Genomic DNA, 19878 nt, shown 5'->3' with positions numbered 1-19878 from the left:
TTTAATGTTATGGTTATGTGGTTAGATTTTCTTTTGTTAGAGATGGTCAGCGCCTGGCACTTTTATGGCATGATGTTATTTGCCACCAAGCTTGAATGTTGTTGTCCAGGTCTTGCTGCATATGGACATTGACTGCTTCTGTGTCTGAGGACTTGTGAATGGTGCTGAACATTGTGTAATCATCAGCGAACATTCCCATTTCTGACCTTATGAAGGAAGGAAGATCACTGATGAAGCAGCTGAAAGTGGTTGAGTCTAGGACACTATCCTCAGTAACTCCTCCAGTGATATCCTGGAGTTGAGATGACTGACTTCCAACAACCACAACCATCTTCCACTGTGCTAGATATGACTCCAGCCAGTGGAGTTTTCCCCAATTCCCATTGACTTTAATATTGCTAGGGCTCTCTGATACTACACTTAGTCAAATGCTGCCTTGATGTCAAGTGTAGTCACTCTCATCTCACCTTTGGAATTCAAATCTCTGACCAGGTAACTGTCGAACAACTGCTGTTTGATAGCACTGTTGATGACATCTTCTACCAGTTTGCAGATGACTGATGGGACAGTAACTGGCCAGTTGAATTTGTCCTGTTTTTTGTCAGCAGGACATACTTGGATAATTTTCCACATTATCAGGTAGATGCCTGTGTTGAAGCTGTACTGGAATCACCTTGGCTTGGGGCGCAGCTAATGCACGGCTAGTTCTGGAGCACAAACCTTCAAGTGCATTTGTCAGCATGCAGTTTCTGGTTACCACATGGAGTGAACTGGATTGGCTGAAGACTGGCATCTCTGATGCTGGGCACCTCAGGAGGCCAAGATGGATCATCCACTCTGCACTACTGGCTGAAGATGGTTCATCTGTATTTTTCCCTATTGTCTTTCACAGTGATTTGATACAACAGAACAGCTTGCTAGGACATTTCAGAGGGCAGTTAAGAGTCCTCCACACTGCTGTGGGTCAGGAGTCACAGGTAGACCAAACTGGGTAAGGACAGCAGATTTCCTTCCCTAAAGATGAGTTTTAAAACAATTCACACACCATTACTGATAGCACATTTTTATTCTAGATTTATTTTTATAATTATAAATTATATTTTAATAATGAACCACATTTAATTGTACTAGATGCTGATGAACTGATGTCTCCGGGTCACTAATATAAAATGTGAAGCGAAAAGGCTAAACTACTCAGCCGGTCAGGCAGCAACTGTGGAGAGAAACAGAGTTAATGTTTCAGTCTGTGATCTTTCATCAGAACACTGTGCGTTACTCTGAAACGATAACTCTGTTTTTCTCTCTCCATAGGTGCTGCCTGGCCAGCTGAGTGTCTCCAGCATTTTCTGTTTTTATTTCAGATCTCCAGTATCCACCGTATTTTGCCTCTGGGTTACTAATCCAACAAGAGAACTGCCAAGATCCTGGTCCCATTTGGTTCTGATGAATTATCTCAATTAATTATGCACAAGTAAACAGGACCGTAGCTAGGATATTTCAGAGCAGACAGTGAGAATCACTGCTCTGGCTCACTCAATACCACTTTGGATCACAACAATTACTACCATTGTCCGACTGAGGATGTAGTGTTCATCCCAAAAATGCTGCTTTTGAGGTGCAGAGTATGTTATAAACTGACAAAATTCAGCTCCAGCTATCCCAATAAAATCCAAATTGTTAAGGATAAACCGTGCATAATATTTTCTGGAATCCAGAGCTAACGGGTCATCATTCTATTGTTTGGCTTTACCTAGGGTAGGATAGTGCAGTTATAGTGCTGCAATTTTGTCCCAGGTGTTTGCCAGGTTTACACTACACACAGCTAGATCACACTGCACCCAAATCGCTGCTGAGGCACAATTTGAGAGGAAGTGGAGCTGTGCTCCACTTACCTAAGAGAAACCTCATTAAAAAGAAAATCTCCCACCTTCACATATAACTGTCACATGAAATATCCCCAGGATATGGCCTGCTTAAATAAGCTGCTACATCCCTGTAAATGGTATTGGAATTTACAGGTAACATCAAAAATAGAGGTATACTTAATTCTTTTGAAGAGCAAAGGAAATTGCAATGGGATGGGTAAAAAGAGACTGATTGAATTCCATGTCCACAAGTGTGAGGTGCAGATTGGTGCACAAAAAAAAATTATATTATCCAAACTTATTTAATAAGGGACCTTTGCAGTCAGGAAAGACAAGACCTTCTATCTCACCAACCCAAGCTGGACTTGAGCTTTATAGTGCACTAATACGTTGTTGATAGGCAATTTCTTCACGTACAAGCACTAATTCTGATAATCTTTCCCAGAATATTATAATCCATCAATTAGGTCATCTGAAGATAAAGATTACATAAACAGAAAAAAACATGACCTTGGTGCTAGCTATATATAGCTGAAGAAGATTCATTAAGTATTTCCACTTACATGGGTGGTAGAGTGGGTTAGCGTGGTACCAGTCACCTCTCAAACACTAATAAATCATTGCAGGGTTTTTTGCCCTCAGCATCATTATTGGCATCACTGGTTTCCCAAAAGACCACCAAACTAATGATGCCCCATTTGAACACACATTGGTGTTTCGTGCCCAGCTGCTAGGATCTTCACGCCTGCATCTACAGGCAGGGCTTGCCTGAGCAAACAGTAGCATGCGGAGAATCTAATTCTGGGTTGGCACACTGGATAGTGACCGTTAGTTGTGGATGTTTGACTAACCCCATGGTTGGGTGGCCCTTCATAAGCAGCCTGATTCTTACTCACTGAAACATACCAAATAGACAAGTCAGTTCAGGGAGATCAGCCAGCAAAACCAGACTGGCACACCCATGGTGCCAATGGTACTCACAGGCAACCATGCCCACTGAAACAGCTGTAGGATATTGTCTTCACAGAATCTGGTATCAGCCCTGGCACAGTTGGTAGTATTCTGCTTCCAATTCAATAGGCCCTCCCAGCCCCTGGGTTAGTCAACGGCATTGACTGTCCACCTAGAAGTAGGAGTGAAAGTAGGAGTGGAAGTGCGATCAAGAAGTTTGTGATTTTCCTTTGTTTCTTTCTACAGGCAAGAGAGAGTGTCACCAGGACACAGTAAGTTTCACTCCAAGGGAGTGCTGCACCTTCAGAGGTGTCATCTCTTCGATGAAATGGTAAACCAAGGCCCTATCTCCCCTATCAGATGAACCATAAAAAATCCCAAGGTGCTTTCCAAAGAAGGGGACTACTCTCCAGTGTAAGTGCAAGAGTTTCTTTATGTTTCAATAGAGAAACTGTGCTATCTCCAGTTACCATGCACCAATGGCCTGGCACATCCGCTGATGGTGGGTCAGCTGTGGCCTAAAACGTGGCTTCGTATTCTTTGCAGGATAGCTGTGATCATCCATCAGCACAGGGTCTGTGACAGATGTTCACCTGCCATTAGCAGCATTTTCAATTCAACCATCAGGTGCTGCACTGCACTGCGACTTGACTGCATTCAGGGTCAGCTGTCCCACCACTTTCCCCCTTCACCTTTTAGTTCCGTTTCAACTTGGCCTCAAGCGAAGGTCACTAATGGGTTCAGGTGCCTTTTGAGGCTTACACACAAATTTCACTTGCACCTTATTACCTGTTCTTCACCATTAGTGTACCCATATTCCAGCCAACATTTTCAAGGCAGAGATTGATGATTAATGATTTCACCAAAATAAACAAGGATGGAGAACAAAGGCAGGTAAATGAAAGCAAGATTACTGAATGGTGGAACAGGCTCAAGGAGCTGAATAGCCTGTGCTCTTGAAGCAATGCAAATGAGCTGATTAAACTAACACTGATAGAATTCCACAAGGAGAGGTTAGCTCCCTGCCAGAAATTGACTGCCACTGTCTTCAGGCATTTGGTGAAAACTCAAATATGGAGGGAAAACTGAATGACAAATCTCCTATTGGTAATCGTGTCCCTGAAATTGAATCAGAGTAACTTTCAATGCCACGGTCAGATTTCTATCTGGTCATATTTGTTTCTCAAGTCTGCGTTTGATGGGTGAATCCTCACGTTCACTCAAGAGCACCACCTCCTCCGTTCCACCACCACCAACCCCCCTCCACCAATATAACCATGGGGAGTGCCTCCCCTGCCACTGGGCCTCGCTTAATTTAATGCTTCATGATGCAACTGAGAGGTCCCATTGTCCGTGACCTTTGTGTAAAGTAGGTCAAGTTCATGGATCTAAGCTGCAGAAACATTACAATCTATGCAGCGTGATAAAACATGGAAAACAGGACATAAGAGATTATTGCCCTTTCAAAGAAATTATCTCAATACCTGGAAGTGAGGGAGTGCCTCCCTCTTCTGCGGTAAATCCTATGGTTTTCTTTTGCATGTTGAATGATCCAAGAGACGCTGTTTGCAGCTTTGTTTTGACAATTTAAGTATTTACTGCTGCACATCTCAAGAAATCAGGTCAAAGTCTATCAGATGTAATCAGGGGAGGGATTAACCTGAGCAGTTAATGTGCTCTGTCAGGGCAGCCAATTATCCCAGCCACTCACGTGCTCTCAACAGATACAAATAATCCCTGTGCCTCAGGCCACAGCAGCTGCAAAGCTCTGTCTGTTCCAAAGCATGTCAACATAGTACTCACAGACTGAGATGAGCAGCTCCTGTGACAAAGTACTTAAAGCTTCAAGCCAATTCCATTCAATGAGATAATGACTGCTCTGCAACCAAACTCCATATGCCCACCCCACTTTTTGCCCCATATTCCTTAATACCTGTGATTAACAAAGGGGCAAGTAACTGAGTTCTAAAATTAACAATTAATCAAGCATCAGAAGAGAGTTCCAAAATTCTAACACCCTTTGAGTGTAGAAGCATTTCCTAAATTCACTCCTGAAAGGTCTGGCTCTAATTTTTAGGCCCAATCCTAGGCTCTCCAACCAACAAAACTAATTTGTCTCTATCCACCCTGTATCCCTTAATATCTTGAAAACATCGATGAAATCACCCCTTAACCTTCTAAATTCCAGGAAATATAAGCCTAGTTAGTGTAATCTCTCCTTGGAGACCAGGTATCATTCTGGTTAACCTGGCTTTACTCCCTTCAACGCCAATAGACCATTCCCAAGATACGGCGCATAGAACTGTTCACAGTCCTCCAGATCTGTGCAATGTCTCTGCAGTCAAACTAAAACTGGAGTGGCCATGAAAGCAAACAATTCCTACACTGCCACCAAAATATAAAGTGGGATCATGAGCAGCTTTGTGCGCCTGGTTGAGGTATCATTAAAATCTCATTCACAGGAGGATGGGACATCCTGATAACATTCACTGTTCTGCTACAAAGGTTCATGAGCATATCGTGTTGGCTGAATATATTAAATCAATCAGTCCCTTAACTGAATATCTCTCTCAGCCAGTCCTTTTTTTTTTCTCTTTTTTTTATTTAATATATGGTCCCCAGATAAGGGACGTATCAGATATTAAACTGATTAGAACAGATACTACACTTGATCTTAGCCAAAAGGCCGAGAAGTAGTGGACATCTCTCTCTTAGCCTGCTCAATTACTAGCTGAATATATTTATTTCAACTAGCCTATTTACTTGCTGAATATATCAATTTTGGATCTTTAATTGGCTTGTTTAGTAATACAAACATGAACATGGAACCTAGTCAATGATACATTCTTCAGGATTTAACTGCTAGTATGCAACTGCCAGGTACAGGCACCTGTCCCAGCAAACAGCATAAATGTCATGGAAAACCCGAAACGCTAGATCATGTGACTTACTGCAATAGTAATATTACAAAGCCCCATTTCATAAAACAAATTTGTGATTCATTGTTTTCCAAGTTTCTGTGGGGATTTTATATTCAACAGTAACACAATATTTCACAAGATAAAGATTTCAGAATTATGTTTCCCTTAAACTTTTCGGTTAAAAAGTGTAGAATTCAGGGAGATTTCAATGATATTTTTACTGTTCCACTTTCAAAATGTTTCAGAACCTAGAATTCTCCTATATGACCATGGTCTAACTGGAAATAATTCATAATCTATCAGCCAGAGTGGCCTTGCACCCACAGTGATCACAGAATCATCAACTAGAACAGCACAATAAGAGGCATTTGTCCTAGAGTTTGCCCTGTTTCCTTTGAAGAGCAACCAGTTAACCCCACTCTTTTCCCATGTCCCTGTACTTTTATTCCCCTTTAATGAAATGCTCTTTTCTGATTTACATGTTGAAAAACAGAGCTTTTCAAATGGTAAGCATGATTGTGTTTCCTAACTTCATGTGAAATTCTCCTCTCCGCTTTTGTAACAATGCACTCGTCCCTTTCAAAGTAAACAGGCCAGTGTTTCAGGTCGAATAGCAAAGATGTTCTACAAAACACTTTACAGCATTCTTAAAAGATCTCATGATAAAGTGTTTGCATTTGATCACAACTTTTGGAGGCCTGTACTCATTTCTATAATGCCTTTCACAATCTCAGGACATCCCAAAAAGCTTCATAGCCAACAAGGTACTTTTTTTTGGAATTGTAGTCATTGTAATATAGGGACCAAGAAGCAGCCAGTTTCCACACAGCAAGTTCCCACAAACAGCTATGTGATAAATGACCAGATGTTTCAGTGATGTAGGTTGAAGGTTAAATATCGATCAGATCACCAAGGAGAATTCCTCGGCTCTTAGAAATAGTGCCATCTTTTATATCCATCCCAGGATATGAAGGGGCGGTTTGGTCTAACAGTTAATCTGAAAGACAGCATCTCTGACAGTGCAGCATTGATGGGAACAGGAACTGGTCAGTCAGACTCCTGACCTAGTTCACTATTTGACATCATCATGGCTGATCTGTACCTCAACTCCATTTACCCACTTCTGTTCCATATCCCTTGAAATCTTCAGTACTACAACACTGAAGTTTCAGTCGAGATTATGTATTCAAGTTTAACTAATTTGTAGTAAACATCAGGAAATTTCTTTAAAAAGATAAGCTCCCCTCCTGTTGAACACACACTAGTCTTTACTAACCCACACAAGATGCGGTAACCTGGTCTTGATACTGGTCCTACCCCCAGCCTGTGCTGAGTAAACTGACAGCCAAGATACTAAAACTGGCCTCTATCTCCCTCCTTAGCCCAGGAGTATTATCAGCTTGGGTTCCTTCTCCTGATCACTATCTAACATGAATAGTGCCATGAGATTTCCAACACTCCAGGTATTAACATCTTGTCCAAAAAACAGTACAACAATCCCTCAGTGCTGCATCGAAGCGTCAACCTCAGTTTCTTGCTTCTGTCCCAAAGGGAGCTTGAATCCACAATCTTCTTACGCAAAGATGAAAGTGCAGGCTAACTGAGTAAGTTACTCATAAGTAGCTCTAATAACCCAATGGGATTCTGAAAAGGTATTGCAGTTTATATACTCTTGTCTGTGTGCTATTCTCTCTGGTGCCTCCATTGTGAGACTGGTGAGTTGGATTCATAATCGGAGATTCTGGTTTAGGGAAATTTTTGAGCTAAGTTACACTGTGTTCAAATGTTACAGATGATATTTGATTTAAGCTTTTCTTAAAAAAAATGAAGCCACCATGGAAAATTTTCAGCTTCTGAGGTAGGAGAAAGATTTGAAGTAAAAACATTAAAAGTGGTAACCAAAGCATGGTGTACACAGGAACGTAGCCATCAACCGTTGAAATCCATTTGACTGGTCCCCATGACTAGAACTGGTCATATTCCACTCATAACCCTCACTTAACATTTTTCCATGTACTTACTGCTCTCCTGAATTTGCTGATACAATCAGCCTGTGACTTCTCCCTGTGTAGTCCATTCCATCCTTACAAATAGTTATAAATCAACCCTCTCCGTCTATATTTGAGACTCTCTCCTCTTGTAGGATGAGTGACTGTATAAAAAATATTGATGTTCCCTTTAAGATCCTAAATCTTTCTAGAAGATCATCCCAGAGTGGATCTTCTCCAGTGCGAACATGCCCAGCTTCTGCACCCTGTACACGCCCTAATTTAAGATCTCAGTTTAGTTTCGCTTCCCTCCACCCTCTGCAATGCCAAGGTGTCTTTCTCATAATACAGGTTCAGAATTTTGTCTAATGCTCCAAGATGGGGTTGGACCAGAGTTCTGAACAAACTCAGTCACATCCTGAGACTTGTGTTCTTTCCTCAGGCTATACAGCCCAAGGTCTAATGTGGTAACGGCTTCAGTGATAGATTCACTAGCTCCCCAAACCCCACTCCTGTAGAATTTTGTTTAGATTATACTGCCACTGTTTATTATCCTTTCCAAACTCGTGACTTCATATTTATCTACATTAAATAACATCCGCTGGCCATCAGCAGGAGCACCCCAGTATTGGTTTGGAGTTGCATTTCCTTTCAGTTTGGTGTGGTCTGCAAACTCTGGAGAGCTTTTCTGTTGTCCTCACTCATTAATATAGAACCGGAGCCTGGGCAATGCTTGCTGCAGTGGAAAGATTCATCCTCATACTCCAACAGGAGATGGATGTGGGGAAATGGAATCTCAGAAAAGGCTAAGGCAAACTGCAAATAGAAAAACGACATCTCAATTTCCTCAGACGACCTTCTGCTCTGAGTTGGTGGTGGGTACAATGTAAACTGTGCCACATTAAGGTGGCAAAGGGGGAATTTCCTGACCATAATGGTAATTGTCCAATAAAAGAATTGCCAGGGTTTATAAGTAGCTGTGTTATGTGCTTAAAAAGAGATACTGATCCAGGAATACCTGCACCATTACAATGTATGGCAACATATTTGCAGTTGACGTACCTGGTACTACCTTTGCAATCAGGGTGTCTAACAACCAGAAGGACTTCTCTTCATCCTTGGTCACTATAAGTAAATAACCAGCAATGAAATTCATCCCCTGAAAAATGGAAGAAAAATAATGAACCACAAGATTTTTTTTCCCTGAAAGGAAAAAGCGAGAGAAAGAGGCAAATGATGTAAGATTCCAACTGCAGAATTCAAGACCAAGATTTGAATTATTCACAAACTCCAATGAGTGGAACAAATGCAAGCAGCAGATACTATTCTTAGTACCATTTCCAATCCCCCCCAAGTCACTGCCCTTTCTCTAAGTCCAAACTGGCTGTGTCTCTCCCTCTTCTGAGACTGAGCCCATGCTTGATTCTAGAGTTTGTACCAACCTCAAACACATTCTCAGGGTTCAGTTAATTGATTCCACAATAACAGTGAAAACTTCCATAATATCTCCCGCCGAGGTGCTTACCTCCACTGTAACCAATCTCACGTCCTTCCACTTCTCCTCAGAGCTCAGGTTTCTTAAGCTAGCTGTCAGTTTAGTTACCCTCTACTGTACTATTTCTAATGCCTGGGTATTCTTGCTGCAGAGCAACATTTGGAGCTGGACACAGGTCTGGCTGGACCAGAATCAGCCATCTGCTATTTACATCACATTACACAGGCTGGCAGAATAGGCTTTTCCACTTTATCCTATACAGGTAGAAACAGAGGCTTCCAAAGAACTAATATAACATCCTGTATGCAGCAATTTCCAGGACATTGAGGAGACTGAAGAGGTTGAAATGGATAACACTACTCAATTCACATTCCCAAGAACCCTCAAATTGTAGGTGGGAGGATTTCAGTGATATGACTTATTGATTCCTCCCACGTGCCATTTACTGAGCGGAAAGGGACCCACCCACAGAAACTGTTGCAGTGTATCAAAGGCAACCTCTCAAAGATCAGGGAATCAGTGAAATGGGCAGCCCGTTACACCCTTGGAACTGTTCAGTGGGTGGAGACCCCCATGTCGCTGTTTATTCCAGCAGGCTGAAACCCACAACAAGTCTGCATCAGAGCACAGCTTTCAGATCTCAACTGCAAACGAGCAGAGGTTTCCAGTCAGCATGGATGCTTGTCCAACATTTTGAAGAGAGTCAAGACATACTATGTTTGGCTATGTTCAAGGTGACATATATGAGATGCACATCTGATTTAAGCGGAGGTGAAGAAAGCTGGACATGAGCCTGCCTTTGGTACTGCCTGCTTCCACACTGAAAATGGGGAGACATGGTGGCTTGGACCTGCTTCGTGCAGTTAGGAGGAATGCCAATACTCAGCAGGGCAGGTTACAATACATCTGTTCTGAACTCCACTTTCCTGCCTGCTCCCCAGAACCCTGCACTCCCTTATCGATCAAAAATCTGTCTAACTCAGCCTTGAATGTATTCAATGGCCCAGCCTCTACTGCTTTCTGGGAGAGAGAGAATTTCAAACTAATGAACCTCAGAGAAAAAATTCATCCTCAATTCAGTCTTCAGTCTTATTTTCAAACTGTTACCTAATTCTAGGCTTCCTCACCTTCCCCAAGGGGAAACATCCTCCCAGCATCCACTCTATCATAAGTCCCTTCAGAATTTTATGTTTCAATACGATCACCTCTCATTCTTCTAAACTCCAGTGACACATGCCCAACCTGTCTAACCTTTCCTCATAAGATAGCCTGTTCATCCCAGGAATCAGTTGAGTGACCCTTCTCTGAACTGCTTCTAATACTTCTCCCTCCCAGTGATTCATGTGCCAGGACATCCAGATCCCTCTGTACCTCAGAGTTCTGCAACCTTTCACCATTTAAATAATATTTTGCTTTTCTGTTCTTACTGCCAAAGTGGACAAGTTCACATTTCCCCACATTAAGTTCCATCTGCCAAATTTTTGCTCACTCACTTAACATATCCATGTCCCTTTGCAGACTCATGTCCTCTTCACAACTTACTCTCCTACCTATCTTAGTCTCATCTGCAAATTTAGCAATCATACATTCGGTCTCTTCATCCAAGTCATTGGGCAGGATATTGCCGTCAGCGTGCGGAGGTGGGCCTGACACGCTGACGCGTAACATAACGGGCGATGACGTTGGCGTCCCAACGTCATCATGCATCATTTCGATATTTTGTTTGGCGGGCGCACACCAGAGGTAGCTGCTCGCCGGCCGAACTGTCAACGGCCTATTAAGGCCATTAAAAAAGCAATTAAAGTCGTCAACAACACTGCCCGTCCAATGTTAAGGTTGGTAGGCAGGCGAAGAGCCCAAGCGGCCTTCGCGTTTTTCAGGAAACCTCAACCACAGGCGGGATGAGGTTTCCTGAAGCTTGTATGAAATAAATAAATAAATTTTCGTGACTTCTCAAACATGTCCTAGCTCACTGTCACATGAGGGGGCATGTTTAAATAATTTTTAACTTTATTATTGAAAAACTTTTATTATGTACTTAATCTCCCTGAGGCAGTTCTGTGCTTCAGGAAGACTGCTGCATTCTTTCGCATGCATGCTCGAAAGAGCGCAGGCACTGACTCTCCCTCCTCCCCCCGCCCATACAGGTAGCGCTGAGCACTACAGAACATGTATTATGCTGGGTTGGCCTTAATTAGTCCGCCCACGTAAAATGGCGATCGGCTCCGCACCCGCCCAGCTCACCCGACATAGGTAAGATTCAGCCCATTGATATAGACTGTAAATGGTTGAGGCCCCAGCACTGATCCCTGTGACACCTCCACTAATTACAGCTTGCCAACTCGAAAATGACCCATTTATCCCGGCTGTTTCCTGTTAGCTAACCAATCCTCTATCCATGCTAATATGTTACCCCTTACACCACTAACTTTTATGGCATCAAACGTTTTCTGGAAATCTAAGTACACCACATCCACAGGTTCCCCTTTATCCACGATGCTTGTTACTTCCTCAAGAACTCCAATAAATCAGTCAAACACAATTTCCCTTTCACAAAATCATGTTGACTCTGCCTTATTGCATTAAGATTTTCTAAAGTTCCTGCTATAACCTCCTTAATAATAGATTCCAGCGTTTTGCCTATGACAGATGTTAGGCTAATTGGCTTGAAGTTTCCTCCTTTCTTGAATAAATGAGTTATATTCACTATTTTCCAATCTGATGGAACCTTTGCAGAATCGAGGGAATTTTGTAAAATTACAACCAACGCATCTACCATCTCAGCAGCCACTTCTTTTAAAGCCTTAGGATGCTGGGGATTTGTCAGCTTTTAGTTCTAATAGTTTTCTCAGTACTGTTTCCCTGGTAATTGTAATTTTTTAAAGTTCCTCTCTCCCTTTCACCTCTTCATCTACAAGTATTTCTGGGATGTTATTTGTGTCTTCTACAGTGAAGGCAGTCATAAAATATCTGTTCAACTCTTCTGCCATTTCCTTATTTCTCCAGACACATTCTCTAGAGCCTCAATGCTCACTTTAGATACGCTTTTCCTTTTTAAAAACTTACAAAAGTAAGAGTGTCTACATTTCTAGTTAGCTTTTTCTCATACTCTAATTTCTCTCTCCTCATGTCTGCAAAGGGGCAATCTTCTGACCTACCATCAGTTTCTGCAGAACTGCATGCTTTTTCTTTAACTTTCTTGGTTAGTCGTGGATGGTGCATTCTTCTTCTAGAGTCATTCCTTCTCAGTGGAATGTATCTTTGTTGAATGTTATGAAATATCTCCGTAAATGTCTGTCACTGCATCTCTACTGTCATGGGAACATAGGAACAGGAGAAGACCATTCAGCCTGTTGAGCCTGCTCTGCCATTCAATATGATCATGGCTGATCGAACACTTCAATGCCTTTACCCAAACTATCCCCATAACCCTTTACGTTATTGCCAATCAGAAAACTATCAATCTCTCCCTTAAATACACTCAATTACTGAGCTTCCACGGCCCTCTGGGGTAGAGAATTCCGATGATTCACAACCCTCTGAGTAAAGAAATTTCTCCTCATGTCGGACCAAAGTGGCTTCCCCCTTATTTTGAATTGTGTCTCCTGGTTCTAGACTCCCCAACCAGGGGAAACATCTTACCTGCATCTACCCTGTCTATTCCTTTAAGTGTTTTGTATGTTTCAAAGAGGTCACCTCTCATTTTGCGAAAGTGTACCCTTTAACCTAATTTCCCAGTTCACTTTAGCCAGTTCTGCCTTCATGCCCTTATTTAAGTTTAAAACACTAGTCTTAGATCCACACTTCTCACCCTCAAGCTGAATGTGAAATTCAATCACGTTATGATCGAGGCTGCTTTACTAAGATGTCATTAATTAATCTTGTCCCAATGCACATTACCAGGTCCAGAATAGCCTGCTCTCTGATTGGTTACAGGACGTGCATCTCTAAGAAATTGTCCCAAAAGCATTCTATGAATTCATCTTCCCTTTGGGCTACCTTTGCCAATCTGATTCATCCAATCTGTATGTAGATTAAAATCACCCATGATTATTGTTGTATCTTTCTTACAAGCTCCCATTATTTCTACAGTGCCCTACAGTATACTTACTGTTAGGGAACCTATAAACTACTCCCACAAGTGTCTTCTTACCTCTGCTTATCTCTATCCAAATTGATTCTACATCTTGATCTATAGAACTAACATCACCTTTCTCTATTGTACTGATGTCACCCTTAATTGACAGAGCTACCCCACATCTTTTCCTAGCTTCCAGTTTTTCCAAAATGTCATGTACACTTGAATATTTAGTCATCCTGCAGCCATGTCTCTGTAATAGCTACAAGATCATACATACTTATTTCATTTTATTTATTTTATCATTACCCATGTCGCTACCTAAAAGGTAGCCAATATGGTTAGCAATGAGCCCCAACTCCTCCTGCCAGGAGAATATGCAAAGAGACACACTCCGCTAGTGTTTAATGATTGAAACTTATGTTCCTTGAACACCAGCCAGAGTGGTCAAGTTTGACACATAGTGCATGGAAAAAAAAAAGATAAAGGGCATGATTTTCCAGTCCTGCCCACGATAGGAATCGTAGCAGGCAGGACGGAAAATTTGATGGACCAGCAAAAGGTCCGTTGACTTTGGGGAATTTCCAGTCCCATGGTGGGCGGGGTAGGAAAATGCCACCGAAAATGTTGTGCACGTCAATCAAGTGGCACTTCCTTCCCATTAAAGAAACATTAGGTGAAACTGATAACATTTTGGCACTGGTGGCTTCCTGAGCAAGCAAAATTCAAAACAATACCAAGCATAAAAGGATGGTGCTAAGAATCATCCTATCATACAACAAATCCAGTGTTATGTAGATAAAAATAATCTTAAAAGAAACTGAGGAACACTTGGGCGTAAAAGTTTGAAAATCAACTGGCCAAAAGAAGCACACATTTATACAGTGGCTTCCATGATCTCAGGACATCCCAAAGTATTCACAGTCAATGAAGTACTTTTGTAGCGTGACCACTATTGTAACATTGGGAAATATAGAGGCTAAATCACACACAGCAAGCTCCCACAAACAGAAGCAAGATAAATGAACAGGATTTAGTGATGTTTGTCAGGGGAAAAATATTGGCCCCAGGACACTGGAGAGGACTACATTTCTCTTTCTCCAACAGTGGGCATGGATTTTTTTCCATCCATCCAATAAATGCCTCAATTTAACTTCTCAGCTGAAAAATGGAATGAAGGTAGTTTAGTCACACGCCCCATTTCCCCACCACTATCCCACATAAGCCAGCACACAATGAGTTAAGTTCATTGTTGCTATGACTGCCAACACAGAGCCTGCAGTAGTTAGCTTACATGATACTGGAGGCAGGCCTTCATCTCACAGGAAATGGAAGTGCGATAAAACTAGTGGCACAACCCAACTAATGTGCTGAAGTGATAATCAGACACAAGTAAATAAAATGTTTTTCATCAGTATGGAGGCTATGCTGAAGGCCAGGAACATTGCAGAAACTGCCTGTTGGAGCCTTAGCTCTTCCAAAGGTTATGTCATCAAACATAAGTGCTGAGGGGTCACCATGTCAGACCTGGCTACTCATCATCTTCATGTGGGAGTTGGCACCGAGACGTGGTCAATTAGAGAACCAGGTCTTCCTGCAGCAATGGAGGATGATGGCAATATTCAACACATTCTCTTCCCAAATTTCCTGCATTATCTATTATAACAGGGAAAATGGAGAAAAGGCATTTTCAGACAGGTTGGGGAACATGCAGACCCACTGTCTACCTGCTCAGTATTTAAAGTAGAACAGTGGAAGCTTTTTAGCTGGATTACAGCCAAGAGTTATGTCCCCCAGTGGGCTCACCTGTTTGAATATAATGCTGCAGACCTCAGCAGTGTCAGGCACAAGGTTGCAGTTTTCCACTCGGTCAGTAACACTACCACCTCATTTTGTGTATTTGTGGGATTTGGGTTGAAAATAGAGAATTGGATGTGTGGAGAGCAGGAAAAAGAAGAGGGGAGGAGATGGACACAAATGAGAAACAGAAAAAGGAGAAATAAAGAGAAACTGAAAGGCAACAGGAAAGACAAGGAAAACAGCATTCACCAGGGAGTGAGTGTGAGCGAGCCAGCCAGTGCGGGAAAATGGATAAAAGGATGGAGAGCAAGCAAGAGAGCGTGCGCGAAAGGGAACGTGAAGGAGAAGGAAAATGAAGGAGGAAAGAGAGAGATGTGGGGTGGGTGGAGAGACACAAAAGTCAGGTGTTTTATGTTTTATATGAATTATTTAAGCCACTCACTGAGCTGGCCAATGTAATCAATCTTCAGAACATGACTCCAGAACATGAAGATCTGTGGAGGTCATGGATGACTCACCCACCCTCTGGCTCATCCCTCCATAGACACCCAATATTCCAACTGCACCTTTAATGACTCGTGTTTGTGCTTCCACCCTTTATTCCAGGTATTGATCACTCCGTAACATACTTCTTGACATCAGACCCGAGTTTGTGGAGACTATGGCCAGGTTTTGGAAGAAAGATCTGAAGAAGGGCCTGCACCGCAAAAGTGTTTGGCCTGTACATCGATCAGATCATACTACTTAAAGAACCAGACACCACATACCTGGCAATAGCCAATTATTTTGTTGTGGTTTCCATATGCCACTAGAATGTTGAAAAGTGCATCCTGTAAGGAGGGGTTAGCAGTCCTGCGAAAGTGCACATTGTCAGGAAATGTTCTGTTGATATCTGAAAATTAAAGCAAACAATTTTGCTTTTAAATCTCAGCACGAAATGATTAAAATGTTCCAATACATCATTAACTGGTTTGATGTCAGCCATTTCAGCTTAAACACCATTTGTTTTTTCCCCTTACATAAATCTATTCGTCACCATTTCATGGCCACATCAAGTCCTTGGAATGTAATAAGGATCTGGATTACATATTTCAGTGTCTGCAATACTTGTTCACAAATTCTCCACCTTAGTTTACAATAAAAGTTTTTTAAAAATCCAGTTCGCACCTAGATCAGAAGACTGTGGCTTCAAAGCAGTCACTGAAGTCATTACGCTAGTCAAAATTTACATCAAATGAGTAACTCATGAAATACATGATCATTACACAATACAAAATTGAGCTACAGAGAACAACATCCAATGAAAATGAAACATGCAGGAATTAATGACTGGGAAACATCAGCTCTGCCAGTCAGCTAAGTGCTGACTTGATGCTTTTAAGGGGAAACTAGATAAGTATATGAGGCAGAAAAACAAAGGATATGCTGATGGGGTGAAATTGAGTAAGGTGGGAGGAGGCTTATCTAGAACATAAACTCACTGAACTGAATGACATGGCTCTGTGCTGTAAATTCCATGTGCACAGCAAGGGTGGCTGTGCACAAAGATGGGGAGAGAGAAAGAAAGAACAAAAACGAATGAAAGAAGGACTGCCATTTACACAACCACTGGATGTCTCAAAGCACTTTACAACCACTGAAGTGCATTTTAAAGTGTAGTCACTATTGTAATGTAAGGAGAATGCAGTTTTGACAGACTATCTCCAGCTTTCATGAGAGATTTACCTCACCCACCATGTGCCCTTAAAAACAAACAAATCTCAGAGAATGGGTGCAGGAACCTATTTCAAACACTGCATTGGGGAAAAGGTGCCCATGGTGTTGCATAGCTACAGCCAGAAGGACAGAGCCCAGGGGGAGCACTGCCACAGGACATGAGAACAATGACCATAATAGTGGCAGTTTCACAGAATGAGATTGCTCCCACCACCAACATGGACAGCTCCTCTACCTGTAGGCAATTCCCAGGCTGCTACTGTACTGGGTAAAAACCAGCCTCTTAAAAAAAAAAGAAACCACAGGGGCCGAAATGCTGGCATACATCATCTGAATGGAAGAACATACCAATTTTATCTAAAGATGCAGTAAATATGGCATTTCTACACAAGATCCACCTCAAGCCTCGAGAGCATCCAAACTCATAAGGGAACCAAGGAGTGGAATGGCTACAATCAATAACAAATAGATTCCCTTCAACCTGGAGACCACAATCCCAGGGGAGATCCACCCTCATATAAGCTCAGAAAGTGGGACAACACATAATTCTCAAATATGGATTACCTGCTCCCTGCTTCAGCATTTCTCACTTGCCCATCTACAGGAAGATAATAACAATTTGCATTGATATAGCACTTTTAACATAGCGAAACATTCCACAGTGCTTCACAGGAGTTATCAAACAGAATTTTACATCCAGCCAAATAATGAGACAGGTGACTAGATGCTTTGTTAAAGAGGTAAACTTTGAGGAGCATCTTAAAGGGGAAGTGAGAGCTGCAGAGGTTTAGGGAGGGAATTCCAGAGTTTAGGGCCTGAGGATTTGAAGACATGGTTGCCAATGATATAGCAATCAAAATATGGGATGTGGAAGATGCTCGAGTTTGAGGAGCATAGTGGGGCTACAGGAGGTTACAGAGATAGGGAGGGGTATGAACATGGAGGGATTTGAAAACAAGGATGACAATTTTGAAATTGAGACATTGCTAGGCTGGGTGCCAATGTAGATTAGCAAGCACAGCGGATGAAAGTTGGTGCAAGTTAGAATGTGGGCAGAGTTTTGGTTAAGCTCAAAGCTTACAGAGGGTACGAGATAGGAGGCTGGTCAGGAGAGCCTTGGAAGAGTCAAATTTAGAGGTAACAATGGGATGTTTGGGTTGCTGTACATGCAAGACGGGAGGCAGGTATCTCTGCTAAAATCTACGTGCTGAATGACGGTGTCACGTCTACCCCAAGTCAAACTTGTCAAACTCTTTCCACACCCAATCCTTATCATAAAGTTTATATATTTTAATTATTCATCCGGGATATGTGACTGATCACTTGGAGTTTGTCTTAGCGGAAGATTAAGTCTCTGTGGATGATGTGGAATGCAAATTCTACCTGCCTAGGAATAACAGTGAGATCAATTCAACCATCAACAAAATACCCAGTATGGAAACCAAGAGCCACCATTGATCTGTTACCACTATTTCATTGCAAAGATTTTGATGTTGATCTCACTTCCTTACAGCTAGCTGCATCATCAGTCTATTCAATGTAATATTGGTACCTTGTCCTCTTTGCTGGTTGGAGACAAGTTCTGAATGAAAAAAGCTCCCATGCTTACAAGTCTACTTGTCTTGACAGCTTAGCAGCCTTTCTCAATTTGTCTGTTCCTCTTCTGCCCATAGCCTCTCACATAAAATTTGATACAGATGCTGATGCGGGGCTGAACTTGAATGAAGCTTGTAATTTAGAAGGATAAGAGGAGACCTGATTGAAACTTTACGGTCCTGAGGGGTCTTGACAGGGTGGATGTGGAGAGGATGTTTCCCCTTGTGGGAGAAGCTAGAACTAGAGATCACTATTTAAAAATAAGGGGTTTCCCACTGAAGACAGAGATAAGAATTTTTTTTCTCTGAGGGTGGTGAGTATTTAGAACGCTCTTCCTCAAAAGGCAGCGAAGGCAGAGTTTTTGAATATTTTTAAGGGAGAGCAGATAGATTCTTGATAAGCATGGGGGTGAAAGGTTATCGGAGGTAGATGGGAGTGTGGAGTTGAGCTTACAATCAGGTCAGCCATGATCTTTTGAATGGCGAAGAAGGCTCGAGGGGACGAGTGGCCTACTCCTGCTCCTAATTTGTATGTTCATATGTAAATGTTGTCTCTTGTATCATTGTTATGTACCTTTTGATTCGTTCTCGGGACGTGGGCGTCACTGGTGAGGTCAGCATTTATTATCACCATCTCTACATTCCCTCAGAATGCGGTGGCAGGCCTTCTAATTGAACTATTGCAGCCTAAGTAATAAAGGCACTCTTGGGGCACTAGATCCACCCCCTGGGCACTCACACAGGAGCAAGTCTGGTTGCTCTGTTTGAGTTTAAGCTGAGCTTTAAACTCCATTACATCGCTGGTACCTGTTAACAGATGCCTTGGTTACTTCCAGACTCATCTGACTGGCACTTTCCTCGCTGGCCTCTTACCCTCCTCCGTCCATTAACTTCAACATCTGCCAATTTCTCATGCACATATCCTGTGCTGTACTTAGTCCTACTCACTCAGCACCCAGTCTTCAATGAGTTAATGGCTGCGCATCCACATTACATCTAAAATCCCTTATCTCAGTCTACAAACCTCTGTGTGGCTTGGCATGGTCTGGCCCAACTGGATCACTGTAACCTCCCCAAGCCTGATACGCCCTCCCAAATGGACCATTCGGACCACTCTTCTCCCCCAAACCTCTCTGCCTCACTCTTTACTTCAAAGGAAGGAAAGTTGGGTCAACCATGATTTTAATGAATGGCAGAGTAGGTTTGAAGGGCCTTTGTTTACTTTCTTATTTCTTATGTTAACTTCAGTCAAGTGTTCCGTCACCCTTCTGGCTCAATGCCCATGTTCCTTGTGAACCACCTTGGTGTATCCCCTTCATCTAAGAGCATTCAATGGCTCCGATGCAGAAAAGATTGCCTGTGAACAGAGGAAGCTGTCACTGTGAGTAAACTGTACCAATACCTGTTTACTTGCAGTAACCAATGAGAAAACCTCTAACTATCTGATGAAAGTACATTGACCTGAAACA

At 42.2% G+C, this 19878-nt stretch overlaps 1 protein-coding gene and 1 pseudogene across 1 annotated transcript in view; both read right to left on the bottom strand.

Moving 5' to 3' along the window:
• The window catches only part of LOC144691441 (growth hormone-regulated TBC protein 1-A-like), a 63964-nt gene that overhangs the window by 8447 nt on the left and 35639 nt on the right, over window positions 1-19878 (bottom strand). Inside the window, exons 4-5 of the mRNA XM_078559538.1 lie at window positions 15866-15990; window positions 8788-8884 (exon numbers count right to left, since the gene is read on the bottom strand). Coding sequence (XP_078415664.1) covers window positions 8788-8884; window positions 15866-15990 — 222 coding nt within the window. The remainder of the gene's footprint in view (window positions 1-8787; window positions 8885-15865; window positions 15991-19878) is intronic.
• Window positions 5401-5514, bottom strand: LOC144692063 (U2 spliceosomal RNA; annotated as a pseudogene).

Source organism: Cetorhinus maximus, chromosome 16, assembly GCF_964194155.1.
Source record: "Cetorhinus maximus chromosome 16, sCetMax3.hap1.1, whole genome shotgun sequence".
Classification (NCBI taxonomy): domain Eukaryota; kingdom Metazoa; phylum Chordata; class Chondrichthyes; order Lamniformes; family Cetorhinidae; genus Cetorhinus; species Cetorhinus maximus.
This window is presented reverse-complemented; position numbering and strand designations above follow the sequence as displayed.